We start from the raw sequence: 23,217 nt of genomic DNA, 5'->3' as shown, positions 1-23,217 counted from the left end.
TTTTCTTTCACCTTAAAATGTCATTACGGGGAATACATTTTCTTAATGTTTTGTATTTAAAATGAAATTAAATAAAAATGTTACAATTGAAGTGAATTTTTCTGTTTTTAGTGTGTTGTAAGAGGAACAACAATATAAACATAATTCACGTACAACACAAACAACTTAAAAAAAAGTAATACCCCCCCCCCTTATTACCTTTCCCCTTTATACTGTCCTGATTCTACAGCCAGAGAATCAACGTTGCACCAGAATCTCCAACATTTCATAAATCTGAAATAACGCATAACGTTAAAAATAACTGAGATGCACAGTCGTCCGCGGCGCGCTTTCGTTCGTCGCCAATGTGTTTATTTCTGTCGTGAGAGGAGCCGGAATCCAAAATAGAAAAGTCTACGTCGTCTCTTCGCACACGTTGCACGCATGTGGAAAATTCGAGAAATTCACAAACAATTAAATTAATTAATTAAATTGTGCATTTGTCAAACACGCCCGTCCGGCATGGCGGTCGCGCATCAAGTGGCAACCATCTTGATTTTATTGTTTGGTTTGGCGATAAGTTGTGACGTGGACGATGTGGCTGTTTACAAAGTGTCGTTACAAATGATGTGGACTGAGGAGAGATTCCCGAAGGATTATCCGATCCAGCATCGTCCTAAGGCTCAGTGGTCTCAGGTTTTCGGTTAGTATTCCTTTCAAATTTAATCATTGCATAGAAAAAAACAAATTCAATCAACTTAATTTGGAACGACAATGTTTATTTTTTCTCATTGTTAAAGTAGAATTTATAACAAGAAAATATAAGAATGAAAAGTTTACAATAGTCTTAAATTGTAAGAAAGCTCAGACGACATAAATGGTTGTCTTACATTTCAAACATATTTAATACTTTCACAAATGAAACTGAAGATTTAATGTAAAATATTCAAAGACATTTGCATACATTTCGGTTTCTATTTAAGCTACTAAATTTCGTTTTATTTTAAACTTACTTTCGCCCAGGGCTTTGTTGTATACGTTTGTTAATTTCATACTCGGGTAACTATTAAACATTACATTTATGTGCTTTTGGGTTTAAATTAAAAAACATTTAAATAATCTCTACAGTATTATTTGCCTACGTTTAAAAGATTTTTTAACTTAAAATATATTCCGTCATAATTGTGTATATTTAACATTTTGCTGAGTATTTCATCTTTCTTAAAACTTATTCGTACTTCGTAATTATATTAGGGACGCTGACGATGGCTAATGATGGCTGAGTATCCCGTCGTCTTGACTCTAAACGAATTCGCATATTAGTTCTTATGCTTTAGACGCATAATTTGTATAAAACACCTTTCCTTACAATAAAAATTATATTTCAGCGGCGGCGTTGATTGACAAACGCTGTAGGGTCCCGGGTTCAAATTCCAAGTCGGGAATAATACTATTGGATTTTTCTACTCAGTATCAGCCCAGAGTCTTGTGCCCGATATGGCGATAGACTTAGCTTAGGAGTGGGTCCAGTGATAGGTCACATCACGCGACGAACACACATGGCGAAAGCCTCCATTGCCTACCCGTTCGGGGAAAAAGGCGCAATGTGCGTTTGTTTAAAATAAAATATAGCATTACTGTGGCATAATGTATTAATTTTACTACTGATAGTATCTACAAAAACAAACACACCAACATACAAACTCTTAAGTAACAGCAACGTAAGACAAAACAACGTCCATCCATAAAAAGAAATGAAAGCAAGACAATTGTACAAATTCCTTTATTTGAACACAAAAGACTTATTGTCACCGGGCAGAAAAACATCGTGTTCACCGATAACATCTGAAACATTCGTCAAAAAGTCCAACAAACTTTTATATCTCTAATTAAATCCGCCTCTGGATGGAAGTATTGCTGAGGTTATTTACGGAAAGCGACATTAGCTTAATGGCTTCGTGGAAGACTACAAGTAGGTCTCACGAGAATAGTCTTACTCCTGTCTATTTCTGCAATCAATAATGCAGGCATTGTAGAAAGTTAAGATTATAATCAGTACAGAGACTAGCTTTTACTCCCGGCTCTGCTTACGCTTTAGTCTTCCTATTAGTTTCTTAGTAATAAAAAAAAATGCAGTATCGATACGTACTTTCAGAAACAATGATATGGAAATAATAAATGAAAATTAATCGATTTCTTAAACTACACATTATAAGAATAGATTATTTGACTTACAATGCGTTGATGATCAGTATCAAAAAACCAGCAAATTGCTCTTCTCATTTTTCAATTGTGTGCAAAATTTTTTTTATAGGTAAAGTTTATTATAATAATTAATGGGTTGTGTGACTTAAGAAAGCCCGGTTCCTAAAAAAACCCACCATCCATGTTTCAGGTTTTTATGCTGTAGTGAAAAAAGACTTTTTGTTAGTTTTTTTTTTTATTCAATTTAATCAAAGGTGTTTCCATATATTTTTCATGGAAGGATTTAATAAAGATTTTTAAATTAAGAATTGTATTAGAAATTAGGATTAGACTGTTCGGTGGCGTAGTTATATTATGGTACGATTGTTAGTGCTGAGGTCTCGGGTACCATGCCTGGGATGGGCAAAATGGGTTTTTATGTTTAGTATCAGCTAGGACTCTGGAATTTGTTCCCAGTATGGCGATAGGCTCGCCACATATCGCATCATGGGACAGAATACGCACAAATACAATGGGCGCATCAGTTACGCCTCAGCCCCCCTCGTCGGGGATAAAAGGTGTGAATATATTGTGTGTGGCTTTAAAATTAGGTGGGCCTTTACAACCAATTACTTACAACCAATGTAATTTAAACTGGTTTTAGGACTTGAAGTATAGATACTAAATAGCGTCCCTTTCAGCATCATAACACAACGTCTAGGTCGAGACCTGACTAAATGAATACTTATAAATTAATTAATGTGGCTCAAGTGTTTGATAGAACCAGTATCTTTCCCCTTCGATTGTCTTCGTGCAAACCAGGTACCTATGAAACCAGCTTCTAGCCGCAAGGTAAAAAGAATGCCTATAAAACCGACAATCGTTCCGTTTACGCCTGTGCGCCTACAAATTCCTTTATCTTTCAATTGTTGTGACATTTCGCGGTTTCGCCCCCGAGATAAGGTGCCCGTTGTTTTTTCAAACAGATGTAATCTTAACGATTCTCTGCTTTTGTTAGGTGAGATTGTCTCTTTACTTTTTTGTTAATTTCTTTTTAGGCGTCAATATAGCATGGGTTGGAGATATTAAATTAATATGCCTGGAAGATATGAGGGATGTAAGGTTGCCTTTTGTATCACGTATTGGATTGTTAATTTTTTTTCTATTTTTCTATATAATGGCAATAGTATTATAATACTAACACGAGTAATCAAGTTAGTTGACGTTCGTGATTACCTGTGTGGAGTTTAATTGCGAAGAGTCCGTATAATCCGATTCCTATCGGCTTCCCTTTATGTAGAAATCATGTATCCGTACATCACTTAGTGTCCGTACGTCACCTGGGTCCCTCATTGATAATCAGCGCTACAGTATCAGTCATGCTGGTACTGCAGCTAGAAGCTGAATGAGGTTTCCCATTGTTGGCAGAATGGGTATAATTGTGTATTTTTCTTTATATGTTTTGTTTGTCTCTGCTTATATCGTACATGTTATACTGTTATTGTTCCAATAATAAATCTTTCTTTCTTTCTTTCTATGTAGAATCTAATTATCATTAGAACGATTTGCTAGACCTATAATAGCAAACCGCATTCATGCATATTAGTACCTATATGTTGTGTCGGGCTGCCTTTCGGAATATTTCACGATTAGCCACTGGTGGAGTCTGTCCTATAGGCATTTACTCTGTAACCGCATATAATTGAGAGGGATTGCGTGAAGAGAGAATTAGTGTGGACTTGGGCGTCCACCTTTCAAATTTTAGATGATCGATACGAGTTTCTTCTCTTATGTTGAGAAATACCTGTATTTTTTATACGACCGCAGCAAAGTGACCCCACTGTACTTGATAGTAAGTGAAGTGAGGTCTAAAAGATTGTCGACTGACGAGAGATGATTATCCCTCGCCAGTTGACACAATTATGTCGGCCTGTTAAACCGGATGTGCAGAGGCTGATCCCGGAAGGCGACACTCGTAGACTACTATGGCGGTCTTTAACACATTGTTTATGGTGGGCGCTATCCGGGCGGATATCAAATATATAAATATATCCAACCATCAACCGAGTTTTCGTCATACGTAATGATAAGCTTCTTTCTCCAGACTTATAACTTCCAAAATATTATCCATTATAAACATGGGCGCCGCCAATAATATTTTAGGGACATGCATCACACCTACGTACTATACTGCAGAATATCATTATTTCTTTTGCAAATTCAAATCACGTGGATTTTTGAAAATGCTTTATCATAATAAAACCTCTGTAGTTTGTGGTCGATAGTTCACATTGTTGGAGATTTATTCATTGACTTATATACTTAGTGATTTATTTCTAGACAGGGGGGTGCACGTGCACCTACTTGCACCCCCTCTTGGTGCCCATGGTTACAAAATAGATAATGAACAATGAATAGTCCGAAAATACCTTTTTAAAGACAAATCGTACTAATTTACATTAACTGCGGGCGAAGTCATTGTTGAAAACTCTTTGTACGCGACCGTTACATCTCTATAAAAGTGAATCGTAATTCAATATAGGACAAATCTTCGTCCGCGACGGTATTTGATAGGCATTTGTCTTTTTTTTGGAATCCTTTTGTCTGTTTTCTGTTGGACCGGTCTGGTAAATTACTGGATTAGTGGACACGAAAATATTTCTGCTATTTTTTCGATTTATTGTTTTCTTAGGTGTAATGGTAAAACCGAAGGACCAACCTCAGACTTATCTAAAAAAATTATATGTGTATTCTTTGTGAATTTATCGTTCGCTTTAACGGTGAAGGAAAACATCGTGAGGAAACCTGCATACCTGAGAAGTTCTCTATAGGAATTTCCAAGGTGTGTGAAGTTTAACAATCCGCACTAGGCCAGCGTGGTGGACTAAGGCCTAATCCCTCTCAGTAGTAGAGGAGACCCGTGCCCAACAGTGAGACAGTATATAATAAAAGGCTGATATTATTATATTATTAATGGGAGAAACGAATTAGTGTCTTACCAATCTTTTAAAGCCCTCCTAGAGTAGGTAAGTATAGGTACGCATTTGTAGTGATCCTTTCATGTAGTTAATTTAATTTATGTCATAATTTAAACAGAGACTGCAAATTTATATTTAATCTGACATTTTTTATAATTATATAATTGACATTTCATTTTTTCAACATACCAAAATGTTTATATTTTATGAAACTAGATCTAAAATGATGAGACCAATATTTTTTCTTTTCTCGAAATGCAGATATTTTCATTCATGATTTTCACTTTGAATTTTGTTTTATTCTAAAACGACGTAAGCTCCAAATGACGTCACATATACGGCTCAAAACGCAATGACCTTTGCTTTGCAGTAAAAAAAAATTAAGTGACAGTTTTTTTGTTTCTGTCTCTCTCGTTGAAAGTGACAGTTGTGACGTATCTATTGCAATGATTAAAGAGTATAGAGGATGGGTAATATGGTCACGTGACATGCGGCACATTTAATGCATAAAATGGCGCCGACTCCGCCGCTTACAATAGTGATATGCTAGTACCGAAAATTTTGTATCGACATCGAAGAATTAAAAGAGAGACAAACAAGCCCAAAAAGATCAAATACGAAAAGGGTTAGGTTCTACCATAATATAAATATAACAAACCATAATATAAACAAACAAACTGAAACTGATTTATAAGTAACAATTGTTAAAGAAAGCAGTACCTGTTGTGACAAACATCCAGTTGTGTTTGATCTATATTTGTATGTTGCACTATTCCTTGCTAAAAATTTAAGTTACAGATTAACATATTTACTTAATACATGCATACAATTATTTGGTTGGTTTTATTTTATTTTATTATTATGCTCTTTGATCGAGAAACATAACCATGTTTCAGCAAACTAAAATCAATGAGCGTAAAGATGGTGGTTAAGATAATCAATTATAATAATTATTTGCAATAACAACAATATGATTATGTATCTATTTCCGTGCATGCAAAGGTTGCTCGAAACATAAGACCGCCAATTGTAAAAATATATCTTACATTTCATCTTTATGTTGTTTCTTTTATGTTTATCTATTCTTTTATGTAACAATTCTAATTTTATTCATAGCAATATATTAAAGTAATATTACTATTAGGTGAAGTATAATAATCATTACTATTTTACTTATCGGGAATATTGTTGGAAAACAGTTATCTTTACTCGCGTTAATTAAACGTGTGGTTTATGCATATCTTCTCAAAATGTAAAGAAATATGTATTTGGTGTAGGATTCCAATCACGTCGCTCAATATTCTCAATTCATTTTGCCTTGGTTTTTAAATTTTTTGGTTATCTTAAAAAAATATTCTAATTTCACTTAGTTTGTCGTTCTAGATAATACAATATTGATGTGTGCTCTAACATTCTTTCAAAAGACAAAAACCGTAACTGATAAACGGGCGTCTGTTAAAATATCGATATCAATAATTTCTAAACAAATCCACCCACCCATCCCTAAGCTCGTGTGTAAACAAACATAATGATTTTAATGTGTATAAATCACGCCTAAAAGGGTCCAAAGCTTAACAAACCAGATCCACATATCATTTTAATTGTTAAAAACAAATCCAAAAAGTAAATATACAAAGATATTTGCTAATTTTCGGTAAAAACAGTTACTAACCTATGAAAAGATATTTCGGGGTCTTTCTTGCGTGAATTCGATTTGCATCCTTTCACACAACACTGAGTCATTTTCGAAACTTAACAAATACACTAATAAACACACTGAACAATTGAGAATATGATTATATTACTTTAAATTCAATATTTATGAAGATTTGTTTACATCGTCTGACACTACATGTACTTGCTGACTCGCCTGCAACAAATGGCGTTTCTGCCGCAAGGCGGTCCCAGTGTGTTGAAGTAAACGAAATAGTCCCATATGCGAAGAAAGCAATTATTTTTGTCTTTTTGTTGCGTTCCAAGTAAGCTTTGAGTAAAAGAGATAGACATATATATTGACAATTCTGCGTCGATTTGCCTAACATAAATATAACTTATTCATATAGCTAATTTTTGAGGCCTGTCCTCTTTATATTTAGTCATTGATCTATTGTAATATTGACATTTGACATTGACAAATGACGGTGTCTTAGTTTTTTAAAATAAATAATAATGTGGACCAAGGAACTATTTCATTGAACCGTATATGTGACGTCATCAAGCATTTTTCGGTTTTTAATTTTTTTCCCCGAAATTAAGTATTAAAAAAATATTAAAAATTCATAATCGAACTCAGAGTAGAAAAATTAAGAAACGGTATTTTTGTTTTAGGCACGTTTATATTTTGAAATGTTGTCAATTACAGATAAATATTAATTGGTCAATTACATGTAATTTAAACAGGTAAGGAGAACCCGTTTTTACTTTTACAATTAATATGTATTATGTTACAATTAATTGGTGGTAGGTCTCATATGTAAGAGTCCGTCTTGGTGGCTACCACCGCAATGTCTATTTCTGCCACCAAGCCACAGTGTATAGTCACTGGTGTGTTGCGGTTTGAAGGATATTGTAGCCAGTGTAACTACTGGACATAATAAGACTTAACACCTCATGTCTCAGGATGGCGAGCGCAGTGGAATAACAAACAATAATTTGTAATTCAAGGTATTGGATGTTGTTTCTACTGTTTATGAGCGGTCATGTCGCTTACCATCAGGCGAACAGCAAGCATCACGTCATTCAAAGCAATAAAAATATGTCCTTACATAAACTATTAAAAATTCAAATGCCTTTATTACTTTTTACAATGAGTTTACGTAAAATATAAATATGCAACTCAGACCGGTTCCAAATCTAAATCAGTGTGTCTGCAACATAGGCCTCCTCTAACCCTTCTCCCATTCCTCTCTATTTCTTGCAATTCTCAGCTACAGCGGTCCTGCAACATTTTTTTATGTCATCAGATCTTTTTAGTTGCCTGCCTGAATATGAACTATACCTATTGCTAAATGAATACCTTATCTTTTAATGGGTTAATCCATAAAACTATACGACTAACTCCATGAAATTTCGCTTCAAACTTTCCCAGCGAAAAACTATAATATAAAACAAGTTAATAACTCGGGACCAGAGTTTACTAAAAACTCCTCAAATACTTATCTTGACCGTTAAACTACCAACTTCCAGTAGTTTTAGTTGCCAGCGAAATCTCGCCCTCGTGCGAGTTTTAAGCTGCTCTATATTCATTTTGGGTAGTTTGATCCGCGATGTAATTTTGTTTAATTATTTAATAATATTGGCATGTCTTTTTTATTATTTTGAAGTTAGAATAAAATGTTCGTTTTTGATTTTTTAAAGATATAAATAAAAATTGTATGCCGAAAAAGTAAAAATGAAACAAATAATGGTCATACATTGTTAATTACAAAAATAGTGGAAATATTTTGTATGTTTACACGAATATTAGACCTTAAAATGAAAAAAAAAATTCGGTATTTAAAGCGGTTTATTTATATTATAAATATTTTTGATAATTTTTTTACGTATTATATATTTATTTCACATCTGGCGAAAATAAAAACATAGAACACCGCGATAAAGTCCAATAACTAATTATATTTAAAGCATAGTATATTAAAAAAAATTATAATCAAATCATTTTCAGTCACTAAAAACATATCTCAATTATTCTAACATAAAGTGACTTCAAAAAGAGTTTTAATACTAAAGCCATACATTAACTAATTCCTTTTATAAAATGCAATGTGACGCAATATTAATATTACATTTATGTGAAACTTTAAACGCTATAAATCTCAAAGAATTAACTAAAACAGTGTTTATTTTCCCCATAAAGTTACGTGAGTGCTCCATTATACTCATAAATCATATTTTAACGTTAATGTTTTCACAGTTAACAATTTCACTAAAATAATGTGATCTATTTAAATCCCGACGTTTTTGATGTGCGTCACTATCTATTTGTGTGAAGTTTGTTGAACTTTGGGTGTCACAACATGCTACGTAATGTGGAATTTGTAATGAAATTATAATCAGCTATGATTTATTGAATTTATTTAAATAATTTATATGAACACTTGAACACACAAAATAATTTATATTTATACTTGCTGGTGGTAGGATATATTTTTTATCCGCCAAGATAGCGACCACCATACTGAAAGTGTTAAAACCCGCCATAATGGCTCACTTAAGTGTGTCGTGTTCCAAGATCAGCCTACGTATATCTGATTCCAAACGGCCGGCATAATTGTGTCGACTGTCAAGTTGTAATCATCTCTCGTCAGTCGACATTCTATTGGACCCCACTCCACTTACCATCAGGTGCAGTGGTCACTATCCCCGAAGTGGTCAGCATAGTCCGAGCAACACATTCGTCCACTTTTCGCCATATGTGTTCCGTTCCATAATGATGTCGAGTCTATCGTCACATCGACCACAAATTCCAGATCCTAAGCTGAAACTGAATCGAAAAGCCCAATATTAATTTTCCTAACCCGAGGCTCAAATCTGAGATCTTAGCGGTAGTCGTACCGCACCAGCTATACGCCGTTGAGGGAATAAAAAATAAGTAAACACAATTATTGAAAATTCAATTGATTCTATCGTTTGACGATACATTTATCTTTTTTTTTTTTTTGTTTTCGCGGAGAAAGTGTCTTATGACTACCGCTCAGCCTTCGTGGGGGGCGACTGAGCGGTTATGTTGGGGTCACCGTGCCTTACGACCCGGCATTGCGCCGCCTGGATTTGATGTCGACCTTCAGGCGACCGCCGGGCCGAGTCCCTAACCTATGTACAACGCACGGCATACCAACTAAAACTCCGCGGTGGCCCTCTTCGGCGCATTAGGGACGACTGCGAGCTTCCTCTGACGGAAATGTCTAAGTCTGCTTCCACAGCCGCTCCCTGCGCGGTGCCGCCTAGTGCGGCCCGTCTCCTGTGGGGAGGGGCTCAGGAGCCCCACGCACCGAAGGACGCCCTCGGCGTCTACGGCAGCATGAGGCCAACTGCACACTGCCGTCCATCCCGGGGTCAACCGAAAGATGTGCAAAAATGCACAAAATGCACTAGGGCGGACAGCCCCTGCTGCCCGCCGACGACCCCCATCGTGGCCCCTATTAGTCGCTTTTTTACGACAGGCAGGGGATACCGTGGTGAAATTCTCCAAACGCCCCCAATCCACAGGGCGGGAGACGCCGGTCAGTCGTCCACCCGGCGCCTCCTACGTCTCCTCTGACGACGGGAGGGATCCTCTCTCCCGATCCCTCTCGGCACTCTCCTTCTGCGAGAGGACCACCTCGCAGAAGTGGGCCACCGCACGCCAGGCCTCCCGGCTGCCGACCATGGAAGCGATCACAGCCGGCAGCGAGAGGTCTCCTCCGACGACTGAAACGAGAGCGCTGCGCTCCTCGTCCCAGGCTGGGCAAGACTCCAACGTGTGTTGGGCCGTATCGCGCGGGCAGTTGTCACAATTGTGACACACGGCAGACTCCTCTACCCCTACTATCTGACACAGATACTCACCGAAGCAGCCATGCCCGGTGAGTACCTGCGTCAGGCGAATGTTACCACGCCGTGGCGCCTGTCCAGCCACTCAGCAAAGACAGGACGCACTGCCGCGACAGTCCGGAGCCCCGCTGACGGGGCCTCCAGCCTGAGACGCCACTCCTCCACGGCGGCTTGCCGTAGAGAGGCCTTCATGGCCTCCACCTCCTTCGGGGCCAGACTCTGCCCGCGATTTAACGCCCCCTCCCTCCAATGGAAAGTGTCGGAGAGAATTTTGGCGTCCAGATCCCAGGGCAGGAATCCGGCCAAAAGACAAGCCGCCTCGTACGAAACCGTGCGGTACGCCCTTACGGCCCGCTGCGCCACTACTCGCTGTGGGCCCCGCAGGAGAGCGACAGAACGCTTCCTCAGAGCGTCAGCCCAGACCGGGCTACCGTATAGTGCCATGGACCGCACGACCCCGTGGTACAACCTTCGGCAAGGGATACCAGGACCTTCCAGGTTGGGCAGCAGGCTAGAAAGAGCGCCCGCTGCCCTGGACAACTTTGTCCGCAACTTCGTGAAATGGGTGCGGAATTCCCACCGGCTATCTAAGATTAAACCTAAATACTTCATATTATTTCCGATGGGAATCCGCACCCCCTCTACCACGATGTGGGCACCGGTTGGTGGTCCTCTCCGAGGCCCGTGGAAACAAATGGCCTCGGTCTTTTCGAGGGCCACCTTCAATCCTAGACGACGTATACGATTCACAACGTGACCGGTACCTACCGCCGCCAGAATCGCAGCGTCCTGGAAAGTCCTGGACGTCGCCGTGACCAGCGTGTCATCTGCGTAACACGTCACACCGACGCCCCAGAGATTGGCACCACGGAGCACCCAGTCGTAAGGGGGCCAAGAACCGACCCCTGTGGAACACCGCACGACATCGCTCTTCGGTGCCACCCGTCAGCGCCCGGATACACCACGTCCCTGTCAGAAAGGTACGCGTGCACCAGACGCCGAAGAAAGGACGGCACCACGTGATACCGCAGTGCTTCATTGATGCAGGGCCAGGGTAGCGAATTGAAGGCATTCGAGATGTCTAAAGAGACTGCAATCACTACCTCTCCTCTGGCCACTGCATCTTCCGCCTGTGACTTGACCCGCAGAATCGCATGGACGGTAGAACGCCCCCGCCGAAAACCAAATTGGTTGTCGGCCAAGTTGGGTCCGACCCCTTCGAGGTGCTCGACGAGGCGAGCGTAAATGATACGCTCGAACAGCTTGGCGACTTCGTCGAGCAACACGATGGGTCGGTAGGCCGACGGCGATTCTGCTGGTCGCCCCTCCTTCTTCAGCAGGACAAGCTTCCCGGTTTTCCAACGCGCCGGGAAGACGCCCTGCATCATACAGGCGGAACGATACATTTATCTTGCCTATTCCTCGTTCTTTCTTATAAAATCGTTTACCTATAGAAATAATTTAAGGACTTTTCCGAGGAGTATTATCTAGTCTAAAGCTGAGATTAATAATGAGGCTGTATTTATACCTAAAACTGTTGTTGTCCTATCACATTTAAAACATATACTTTTGTTTGTCTATCAAAGAGAATTAAAAAGGAAAACGTGAATAAAAATAGAAACTGTTAAGGCAGAGTTTTCGTGTTACAAATTTCGTTTTAATACAAAAGGCCTGCTTACGAGATATTTCGCCATCACCGTTGCATGTCTAGGCAATTTCCCCCATAATTAGGATAAAACGCACATAACAGCTTAGAAAACTGCTTTATTTGCATATCTTACTCTAGTTATTCTGAAGCAAATGGCCTATAAAATGCTTCGATAAAGGCAAAGGTATCAGGCAGGATTATTCTAAAACATGTTTATTTGAGCTCCGAAATTAATGTGTTAAGAATAATTTTTTGTTTTTTGCAAATAGGTGAATTAAAGCGTTTCTATTACCGAATTCGTTGTTATTAATTCATAATTATGACGTCAGATAACTTTCTGTCAAGAAAAAATACTAATATGCAATATTTACTTTAATAATTTTACCGTCGCACTTTTTTATTATTTTCCACCGATAATATATTATTTTTTAGAATTACAAAATGCCTTAACAATCTCATTTTGTTTTAATTTCTACTTGTCCATATTACACCGGAATGTGAAGTTTTTAAAACACTTTCTTTAGCATGTTCTAGAAAAAACAACTTTTTTTATACGGGCAGTTTTTTGCCTCAGTCATCCCTTCTGGAGGAACCAGTCTTTGGTAAATATTACAAGATTCGGGAATATACACATTCCCATTAATTAGTAATACCAGCCCTATATTATACTGTCTAACTGCTGGGCACAGTCGTACAACTAAGAGAGTTTAAAACCTTCATCTACCACGCTGGCTTCGTACATATATATTCCTCTTAACATTTCAAACGTTCCCAGCCTTCCATATTAAAATTCCTTGAACAATAACATTTACAAACGTTTAAGAATCCCCCGGCAGTCGATAGTGAGACGCTCGGCTGGACCGTTTCCTTTTAAAGGCCTTCACGTTACGTTGAATTTAACTTGATATAGTAGACTTGAACCCGGATATGAATGGTACCCCGCTTTATCCGAGAAAGAATTTTAATACCCTTTCTTTAAGATATAAAAATACTTGAGCCAGTTGGAACCACTTTAAAAGCCTGTCGTAGTAACTCGCTATGATTTGCATTCTTAAATTTAGGTATATCTTTTTAAATGCTTCTTGTATATACTATGTAGAATATTCATGGATCGTTGATTCCTTCACTTCTTTAATATCAATGTGATTATGATTGGTGATATTTTAGTAGATGTTCATCTTTTACTATTGATTTTAATAAATATACAAACCTCCTTATTCTTAGACATTATTTTTCTAAGGACGGAGCAATGCTGTGATAACAAGTCTGTTTCTCAGTGCTGACGACTGTGACAGCATGGCAGCCTTCGCAGTGCGTAGACATAGGGCCGTTGTGATTGGCTAATATTGAGATACAACTTTAATCTAGTTGGCTGCCAGTTAAACAAAGCTGAACATACAGCGAACTGTCAGATAAACAAAGCTGAGAAAAAGACTTGTTATCACAGCAGTGCTTCGTCCTTAGATAAATAACGTCGTGAATAAGGGAGTTAGTATAAGCATTAGCCACCCATACTATTACAATCCTAGTTAGTTAGAATCGAAAGTAGTACACACCGAAAACTGAAGCTCAACTCTAGTTGTTGGTGTGAGCTATTATTTATTAACTTGTAACTCAAAGTATACTAAAATGTATAAATAAAGAACTAAGCAATCGAATGATTCCAGGCCAATCCCACAACAGCAGTTACAAACTCTACCGCGTCGGCGAAGTCGCGAGACCAGCTGTTCGCAACTTTGCGCAGTTTGCCAAATATGATGAGCTGATGAAGGAAGGTGAAGAAGATGCTAATGTATATGATCAATTCACAGCTCCGGCTCTCGGAGCTGGTAGCGGTGATACAGAGAACATGGTGTTTGTTGACGGTGGGCATGCTATGGTAAATACATATTTACTATACTAGGGTAGATGTTTTATGAACTTGTTTTTTTATTACATAAGTCGGTATAACATGTGAATCATCTCGTATTCATCGTTCCACCACCCTTAAACACCTACAGTGCCAAATATTATAATATGTGCTACTAGACTGGGAAGAAAGCCTAGTTTTTGGGAAGTTATTTGAACTCCCAGAGCATCGTTCCAAAATATTGTTTAAAATTCAAATATTTTATAAAAGAGAATTAAAACATTTAATAATGTTTACTAAAAAATAAATTAAAACATAATTTTATATTATCTACCTGCTTATGAAATTCGAACGAAAGCTATTTTGGAAAAAAATACTTTCTATTTATGATAATATAATTTCTAAAAATAAATTTCATGTTCTTATTTATTTATTTATTTTGAGAGTTTACAACAGAGAGAACACACATTACATTATTTCACATATAGCAGTATAACGGTAGAAGATAACTGTGTTTCTCTACTTACAGTAAACTACAGCATGCATCATAACTTACATGGTATTATTAATTTTGAATTTAAAAGATTATTATTATTATTGTTTTTTCAAATTAATATTATTTCTTAAATTAATATTAATTTGCATGGTTATTTTGAAGTGATCCAGCAATAGACTGTTGAATGTAGGCATGGTATTGCTAAAGATATCTATGTCTTCCGAAACAGTTGCTATGTCATTATATTTAGTGATGAGTCTGACTAGTGGCGAATGTTTTCCTAAGTTGGTTCGATAGCGAGGAGGTTTGAGTATTGGGCAAGGGTAACGGGGAATTCTGCGGGGGACGTTAATATTTATCTTATTAAGCAGGTTGGGGCAGTTGATGTGGCTATTGAGGAGCTTATAAAGGAATTTTAGGTCTGCGATAGTACGACGAGTTTCTAAAGTGACTAACCCGAAGTGTTCAAGTCTTTTTGTATGATCTGACTGACCTTGCGATGTTTTTTGAAAAGATAGGCGTTGAACGAGTCTTTTTGTACTCTCTCTATTCTGGTAGTATAGATTTGGTAAGTCGGGTTCCAAACGGCGCTGCAATATTCAAGCCTGCTCCGTACAAAACTGTTAAACAATATCATGATGGTATTTGGGTATTTAAATTCCTTTGAACATCGCAGTATAAAACCTAGCGAATGATATGCAGCCGCCACTATCGCATTATAATGGTCTGTGAAACGTAATTCACTGTCTAGTTGAATACCCAAGTCTCGAATGGTGGTTATTTCAGTGAGGCAATTTCCCTGAATGTTGTAGGTGCTTTGAATTATTTTCCGCTTTCGGGTAAATTTAATATGGTGGCATTTATCACAATTTAAAACCATTTGGTTTTCTGTACACCATTGGCTCAGGTTATCTATATCTTTTTGTAAAAGTTGAGTATCTGATTCAGTACGTATCGTGCGTATATTCTTAATTCAATTCTGTATTAAGTATTTAACATGGCTACAATCTGTTTTGCGTAGGTAGTTTTCAATGATGTACTTCTTGTGCTAAATACGTCTACTAGGCCTTTTGAGTATTTTCGGGAACCACTTAATAATATTACATTTATAAATGTAAGAGACAACATAAAAATAGACTTCTTAGAAGATAAATAAAAAAACAAGATTTTGCCCAAACTATAAATGACAAATCCACAAGCTGTCAATATTGACCATACTAAAGTCAGTTTGAATGGATTGCAGTTCAATTCAGTTGAATACAGTTAATGTTCGTATCGCCAAATCTAGTATGTAGTACATATATATCGATGTTAAATAATAAATAATATTTCAGATATCATTGGTTTCCCGCATAATACCCTCGCCGGACTGGTTTATTGGGGTAGACAGCTTAGACTTGTGCGTCGACTCGTCGTGGGTAGATCAAATCACGCTTGATGTAAGTAAACATTGCTTTTGAAAAGATTTAAGGTAAGATTCGCCATCATTAATGTCCTGGTCTATATTTAGTTACATTTCTAAGAAGGTTTAATTTAAGGTCAAATTCGGGTAAATCTAACTTAATTCACGTTGCTGATAGAAACTATTTTCTTTTTATTTACAAAGAATTATCACGATTTAAAATAGTTTATCCGTTTACAATACTCATAGCTAGCTCTTAATTTAAATTACTTGGTTATTCTTTTCATTTTTACTGGCAACTTTCTTTCCATAAGTTGACCTACTGGCATAAAAACTTGATTCGCAGTCCAGGTCTCCATTTACATCGTTTGTGTTATAAAAATTCACCAACTGACTCATTCGAAACTTTCACGAGTAGTTTAAAAATGTAGAGCAATTTAAAAGTACTTGTGAAATTGTGTTCGAAGTTGTAAATTCAAATTGAATTGTACTTCTTTTGTGTGCTCTACTAAAAGGTTTTTGGAATGTAAATGTCTTTAATACATATTTATAGGAGCTGAGATAAATGTCGCATCGCTGACTACAAAATGCTTTTGCAATATGTGTTTTATATCATCTGGGTAATATAATATTATTTTTATAGCATATTACCTAAGATACACTTACCTAATAGTAAATTATGTCCACCATTCATAACCTCCTACATAATGAAAATAATTATTGATATGCCGCCGGCCTCTAATAAGAATGGGGGTTTTGAAAAGGACGATGGTGTTTGACAGAAACCCTTGAACAATTACAAATTTGTATTATTCGACTGTAAGCGATCAATATTGACTACATACATACAATCAAAAAGTTTCAAAATATTTGCCCTAAGGTCAAACTTCCGCTCTAAGTTTTTATCTTGTAGTTGATTCAACTTCACAAAGAATATTAACTGTAAATAATGTTCCTCTCTTTAGCTCGAACCCCTAGACGCAGGCGCCGCTAGTGGACTAACATTCACAGCACCACGGTGGGATACAATCCCACCAGAACCAGTGTCTAAGCACAAACCGCGACAACCCAACCATCCAGCCGCTGGCTTCTACTACCCTGACCTGAAGGACCTGCCAGCGATTGCGAAAGTAGAACTTACTAGGGTAACGTATTAGAAAAGGATTGTCAAAAATTAGTAAACTGCGTTAAATGAATCAAATGGTTCAACTGCTCCTCGAGGTATAACTCCTACATCATCTAAGAATTTTTATATTATATTGATGTTTTAGCATGTGTTAAAGCATTCTAATAAATCTTGCTGGTGGTAGGATGTATTTTATATATCCGCCCTGATAGTGTCCCGCGTATACAAGATGTTAAAATCCGTCATAGTGGGTCACGTAAGTGTGTCGCGATCCTGGATCAGCCTGTGTATATCCAGTTCCAACACGCTTTTGGTTAGCTAAAACAATGCAAACTGTATGAATAAGCTCCATAATTAAATTCAAGTCTGATACAACTCCATAAAGTATAATTTGGTTTCCTCCATCAATATTCAAACAACATACAAAATCTAACCCAAATTCAAGCAATATCAACTATCGTATATTAAAGCCTATCTACTTTAATTAGCATGTAACGCCTCGCCTGCCAACACTGCCATCGTAATGGCTTCTAAGTGTTTAATTAAATTATTTATTAACTTACATCCAACTACTGAGATGATATCGTAATTTATTAAACGTTAAGCAAACACGCATTTGTATGTTTCTCACGTTCTTACATGCTATAATTAAAGTAAATGAGATTCTCCTGTGTGACTTGCTTTATAATTTCAATTTCATGCTCTATTGGGCTGATGGCACTTGGGAATTAATTGAATTAAGAAATACACACACTTACTTCAATTCGCTTCATAATCTATATTTATACTGATATATAAAGCTGAAGAGTTTATTTTAATGTACTAATCTCAGAAATACTGGTTATAAATTAAAAATATCTTTTAGTTTTGGATAGCCTTTTATCGAGAAAGGCTATATAAATTATGGATGGCCTTTTATCAAGGAAGGCTATGTAAATAATGCTATAACCAATAGGAGCGAACCATCAATGAAAAATGTTGCAAAAACGGGAAACATTTATTCATTTCGAGAGCTTACGTTGCATGCGCTGCGTAAACGGTTACAGTTACGCAACAATCATATATGACGAAATTGATCCTCTTAAAGAGTTCTAAAAAATATATTATAAAACAGAATCTCCTGCTGCATCTGTCTGAACACGATAAACTCAAAAACTACCCAACGGATTTCAGTGAATTTTTTATAGATATAGTTTGAGACCCTGGGAAAGAAATAAGACATAATTCTTCTTCCGAAGAATCTTTTTCACGCGGGCGGAGACGCGAGCAAAAGCTATGTATATATACAGAATGGATTTAAATTCACTGTTTTACTGAAACATACGCAAATGCATGTATGTGTGTTCCCTATGGACGGCAAAACGGCTGTGGCGATTTTAATGAAAATTTTACATAATCTTCAGATTAGCCTAGCGGATGATCCTGTGAAGTTACTACCAGAAGTCATCTGGCTATAGATAATGGTACCCATGCAAAGCATATCAAGTTGCTAATTACTTATAAAATATCAATAGAAATTCTTAAAATATAGGATAATGTAATATCAAACTGTTCTGTTCGACTTTTAAGGATAATTCAGCAATAGTAAGTTGGAGACGTGCCAATCTAATTGCAATCCTCAGCAGATTAGTACACGTTTTACTTTCTGTTGCAGTAATTATCTCTGAAACTACCAAAATGAACTTAGCTAGAGATAATAAACTTGTAGTTAATTATTTTTCGATTGGTTATTTATGATTTCTTTAATAATATTTTTGCAGCGCGATTATTACAAAACTTTATGGAACATTCCAGATAAAACAGTACTCAACTAAGGAGCTGAACGATTTAATCAGACAAGACCTGATCACGAAACTCCGAGAGAAGGACATTCGTAAAGGACTACCAAAAAAGAGAATCGTTAAAAAAGACGGTCCTAAAGATTACAGTAGAGAAATTACAACCAAGAACTACGTAGATCGACTGAAGGACTTAGAAGAGGATCCCGTAGGAACACCAGTCCCTAATTTACCAGAAAACAGAGTTATTGTTGTAACGTCTCCGACAACGTAAGTATCTTTTGAAAGAAAAGTTTCGGGAAGTTTTAGGTCCTTTAAGAGCCTATCTACAATGCTCACTTAAAGAGTGATGGAAGTTTATTTAACGTCCTTTGAGTTTGTTACACTTGTTTTTGGTGTAATAATTTATATTAGAAAGCCTGTAATCGGTTTGAAATTGTGTTCCAGACTATTTAATGCTATTTATTTAACATTATGTCTTAAGATATTTGAATTGCAATGTCATGGAAAATTATAAGTAATAAATAGTTCAAAGATATGGTCTTCTTTACTTAGGTCTTAGACCTATCATTGTACTTAACATATTTGCTGTTGGTAGGATATATTTTATACCCGGCCAGGTAGCAACAACCGTACACAAGGTGCCAAAACCCAAATAGCTCACGTAAGTGTGTCGCATTTCGGGATCAGCCTGTGTATATCAGGTTCCAGCAGGCCGGTATAATTGTGTCGACTGTCGAGGGGTAATCATCTCTTGTCTGTCGAAATTCCATCAAACTCTATTCCACATACCATCAGGCGCAATGGGGTCACTTTATCGTGAACTCAATGGCGTATTGGATCGCGTTCGCTGTGTGACATTTGATCTGAAGTCTTGGGTTCCATTCCCATATCGGGCAGATATAAGATTTAATATATTTATATAAGATTTATCTTGGCAGACTGTAGAACTTGTGCCCATAAAAGCGATAGGCTCGCACCACACATTATAGAATCGAAATACACACGGTGAAAAGTGGGTGAACTAGTTGCGCTTCTGCTTACCCTTTCGGGGATAGAAGGCGAAATACTTGTTACATCAATTAGAGATGTCAAAGCTTTATTAAAAAATAAATACTCAACACTAAAACGAGTTTATTTTATCGGCAACGACTGTCATCTCGAATGACTAATGGAATCCAGCGAACAAAAAAATATTTGTAAACAGAATAACACAAAAATTCACTCTGTATACATTAAAATTAATAAAATTTTCATGTCTGTTACATTTTTATTCGTTTATTACATTTATATTATTAGCATGGTGTGAAAATAAACCGTATATTTATTTAACATCGTTTTCTTTTATGACAGTAAAACATGTAGGTTGTAAACATCTAATGCTTGTCATTTGGGATCTTAATAACCAACGAAAATTGTCGAATACAATGTTTTCGTGACATTGCAAACAAATATTCCTATTTTTTACGTACTCATTCGAAATTCAAATAAAATTATGATTATAACCTTAAATGTTAAATTGTACCTCATAATTATAATTACCTATGCCTCAATACGAAAAGTTAAAAACCTTTTTCCTTCTAAATTCAAAATTCACGATGAAGCGAAACTATCACGTAATTATACACCTAAAACCTATAAAAATAAAGTCCACCTTCCCAGGACAACAGAGGCTGAATTCGGCAGTGAATTAAGAAACATGGACGACGTGATCCTGGCGGTGGCCAACGGACGCAAATTGGGACTGCACAAGCACTTGCCAAGGCACTTCAGATCTCGGCTGCATCACGCCGTTAATAGGATACAACGTGAGTAGTGCTCGTATGTTTGTTACCTTTTTAGTATATGAAAAGAGGCGAAGTTTGTTTGTATTGAATCGACTCAATACTTTTTTATCGTAATGTCTCACTATCGGATGTTTCACTATCACCCTTACTTCCTATCCTATTAATTATGATTAATGCGAAAGTTTGTTAAGATGTAAACGCGCGCAGCTGCAATCAAAAGGTTACAACATAAAATTTAAATTAAATTGAAAGTTATTGAAAAAATATATGATACGAAGTAACAAAATTGCATCGAAGAGAAAACTTGAACCGAGAAAGAAAGCATTAGTTCTTATCTCACGTTGTTCAAACTTTTGAGCTTCCAGAAATTATAAACTTTCAACAAAGAAATCAATGAAAGTTTTTTACTGAAGTACGAAAATTACCTAAGAATTAAAATAATATAAGCGTGTGTTAAAAAGGATTAATAATAAAGAAATAACGTATATCCATTCAACCTTATACATTTTATGAAAAAAGTCTCAGAACAAAAATAGCTTTTTCAGTAACTGACAAAGTTTTTATTATGTAAATTCTAACAAAAAAATAGCACTTTATAACATTCTGTGACACTAAATGTGAAAACGATTTTCTTTTATTTATAAATGGTATGGAATTGTGTTGTCAAGCAATATTTAGACTTAAAACTCAGGATTGTGCAGCACAAGACAAAACTAGGCTATGACAAGTTGAACATAGTAATTCTATCATCGGCAAAATAAATAATTACGCCCTTGTTGATCAAGAATAAAATTTAAAAGAAAATATATCATAACAAATACCATGCAAAAGTGCCCAAACAAATAAAAAAGCGGCATAAGAGCTAGATTTTGGAAGAGCAACTATAATATATGAGCAACTATAATCCATCATAGTTTCCGAACGAATAATGCACAAATTATACAGTCCGAATAAAAACTAAATACCAGTGGCGAAAGGTTAAATTTTCGTAAAAGGAACCCGACACAACATATAGGTTCTAATATGCATAAATTCGTTCTAAACCGTTCTGATGATAATTAGATTCTTCAGAAATACTATAAAAAGGGAAGCCGATAGCAATCGAGTTATATAGACCTTCGCCACTAGAAATTACATGCATACATGGTAAATACAGGTCAGTGTAGAACGATGTGTGAACGATTTATAGACCGCAATAATTCTTATTAGTACCTAAGTTATATGTTATGTCATGTTCCCTTTCGGAAAATGTAAGCCTTTTCCACAGGAAGCAAGTGGATTTTTGGATATATATTAAATATATGTTAGAAATTAAAGTATGAACCGTTACTTGGCTATCAAATTTGGCATAAAATCATTATGGTAGGTTAGCTAGGTTAGGGCTTTTATTGTCCTCATCGGTGAAGATCGCGATGCGTTTCGCCATAATCAGACGATAACATCTCTTTCTTTCAGCGAACGACTGCCTCGTCTCGGAGTGGAGCGAGTGGACTCCATGCTCAGTCACCTGCGGTTTCGGAGACAAGTTCCGATACAGGAGCGTGTTGAAGCCAAACCAAGCGGACGGCAGGGAGTGCCCCGAGCTCTCCGAGAGGCGCCACTGCGGCAATATCAACTCTTGTACACATATTGATTACTTCGAGTGGTAATAAATGTTATTTGGACGTGTTGTTTTGTTTATTCGTATCGATTTTTTTTTTGTTGAAGCCGTAAGCTAGCTGCGACCTGTTTTTAAGTTAGCTTCATTAAATTATTTCATTTATTCTGTAGACAAATAAATCTACAGCATAATATTACCTCATAAAAAAATATATGGATGGGAATATTGGTCATAAAAAACTGACATAAAGTCTTGCATTTATAATTATTAATTTAAATAGCGATATTAATAATAAATCTGACGTGGTTTTGTTCTTTGATATTTGGCGTGGTCATATACCAAACGTATTTGATATCAATATTAATAATTTTAGAATCTTCAAAAGTATATTCTTCAGAAGCTGACTTTAAAAACTTTCCTCATAAAAAAGTAGTATTAAGGTCAAAAATTTCTAAACCTATAAAAATATTACAGTCAAAACAAAAGCAGTAAAAATTGACCTCGAAAATTATATCAACACGTGACGCTAAGAAAAAGAAAACTCCATTTTACGACTGGTTTTATTCTAGAACCAACTGTGTACAACTTAAAATGTTGGAATCTTAAATAAATTCCCAACTGGGGTGTGTAAACAAACATGGCATAGTGAATAATTAATTTTAATCATAGGAAAATAGTGAAAAAGCCTGCGGTGTGCCGAAATCGTAAAGGGATGCAACTTTACGGCGGGCCGGAGCGTCTATAAAACGACGAATGCTGCCACGAAGATTACGGAATAAATATTAAATTACGCACTGACCATAACACTGGGCTCAGGTATTTGTTACGGATCGATTTCTTTAAGGTTTAGTAATTTTT

At 36.6% G+C, this 23,217-nt stretch overlaps 1 protein-coding gene across 1 annotated transcript; it reads left to right on the top strand.

Moving 5' to 3' along the window:
• The first annotated feature begins 333 nt into the window (after positions 1 to 333).
• LOC115441353 (spondin-1) lies at positions 334 to 22,429 on the top strand. The gene is made up of 7 exons (XM_030166118.2): positions 334 to 682; positions 13,989 to 14,200; positions 16,001 to 16,105; positions 17,034 to 17,213; positions 18,989 to 19,242; positions 20,635 to 20,780; positions 22,215 to 22,429. The coding sequence occupies exons 1-7, from the start codon at positions 502 to 504 to the stop codon at positions 22,406 to 22,408; spliced, it is 1,272 nt and encodes a 423-aa protein (XP_030021978.2). The 5' UTR covers positions 334 to 501; the 3' UTR covers positions 22,409 to 22,429.
• Positions 22,430 to 23,217: the final 788 nt, after the last annotated feature.

The sequence above is a fragment of the Manduca sexta genome, chromosome 19 (assembly GCF_014839805.1).
Source record: "Manduca sexta isolate Smith_Timp_Sample1 chromosome 19, JHU_Msex_v1.0, whole genome shotgun sequence".
In the NCBI taxonomy this organism is placed as follows: Eukaryota; Metazoa; Arthropoda; class Insecta; order Lepidoptera; family Sphingidae; genus Manduca; species Manduca sexta.
This window is presented reverse-complemented; position numbering and strand designations above follow the sequence as displayed.

Excerpts from the sequence above, each read along its gene's own strand:
- LOC115441353 (XM_030166118.2), top strand. The coding sequence starts at position 502 with ATGGCGGTCGCGCATCAAGTGGCAACCATCTTGATTTTATTGTTTGGT. Across the intron at positions 683-13,988 it reads TCAGTGGTCTCAGGTTTTCG|GCCAATCCCACAACAGCAGT; the intron begins GTTAGTATTCCT and ends GAATGATTCCAG. Across the intron at positions 16,106-17,033 it reads TAGATCAAATCACGCTTGAT|CTCGAACCCCTAGACGCAGG; the intron begins GTAAGTAAACAT and ends TCCTCTCTTTAG.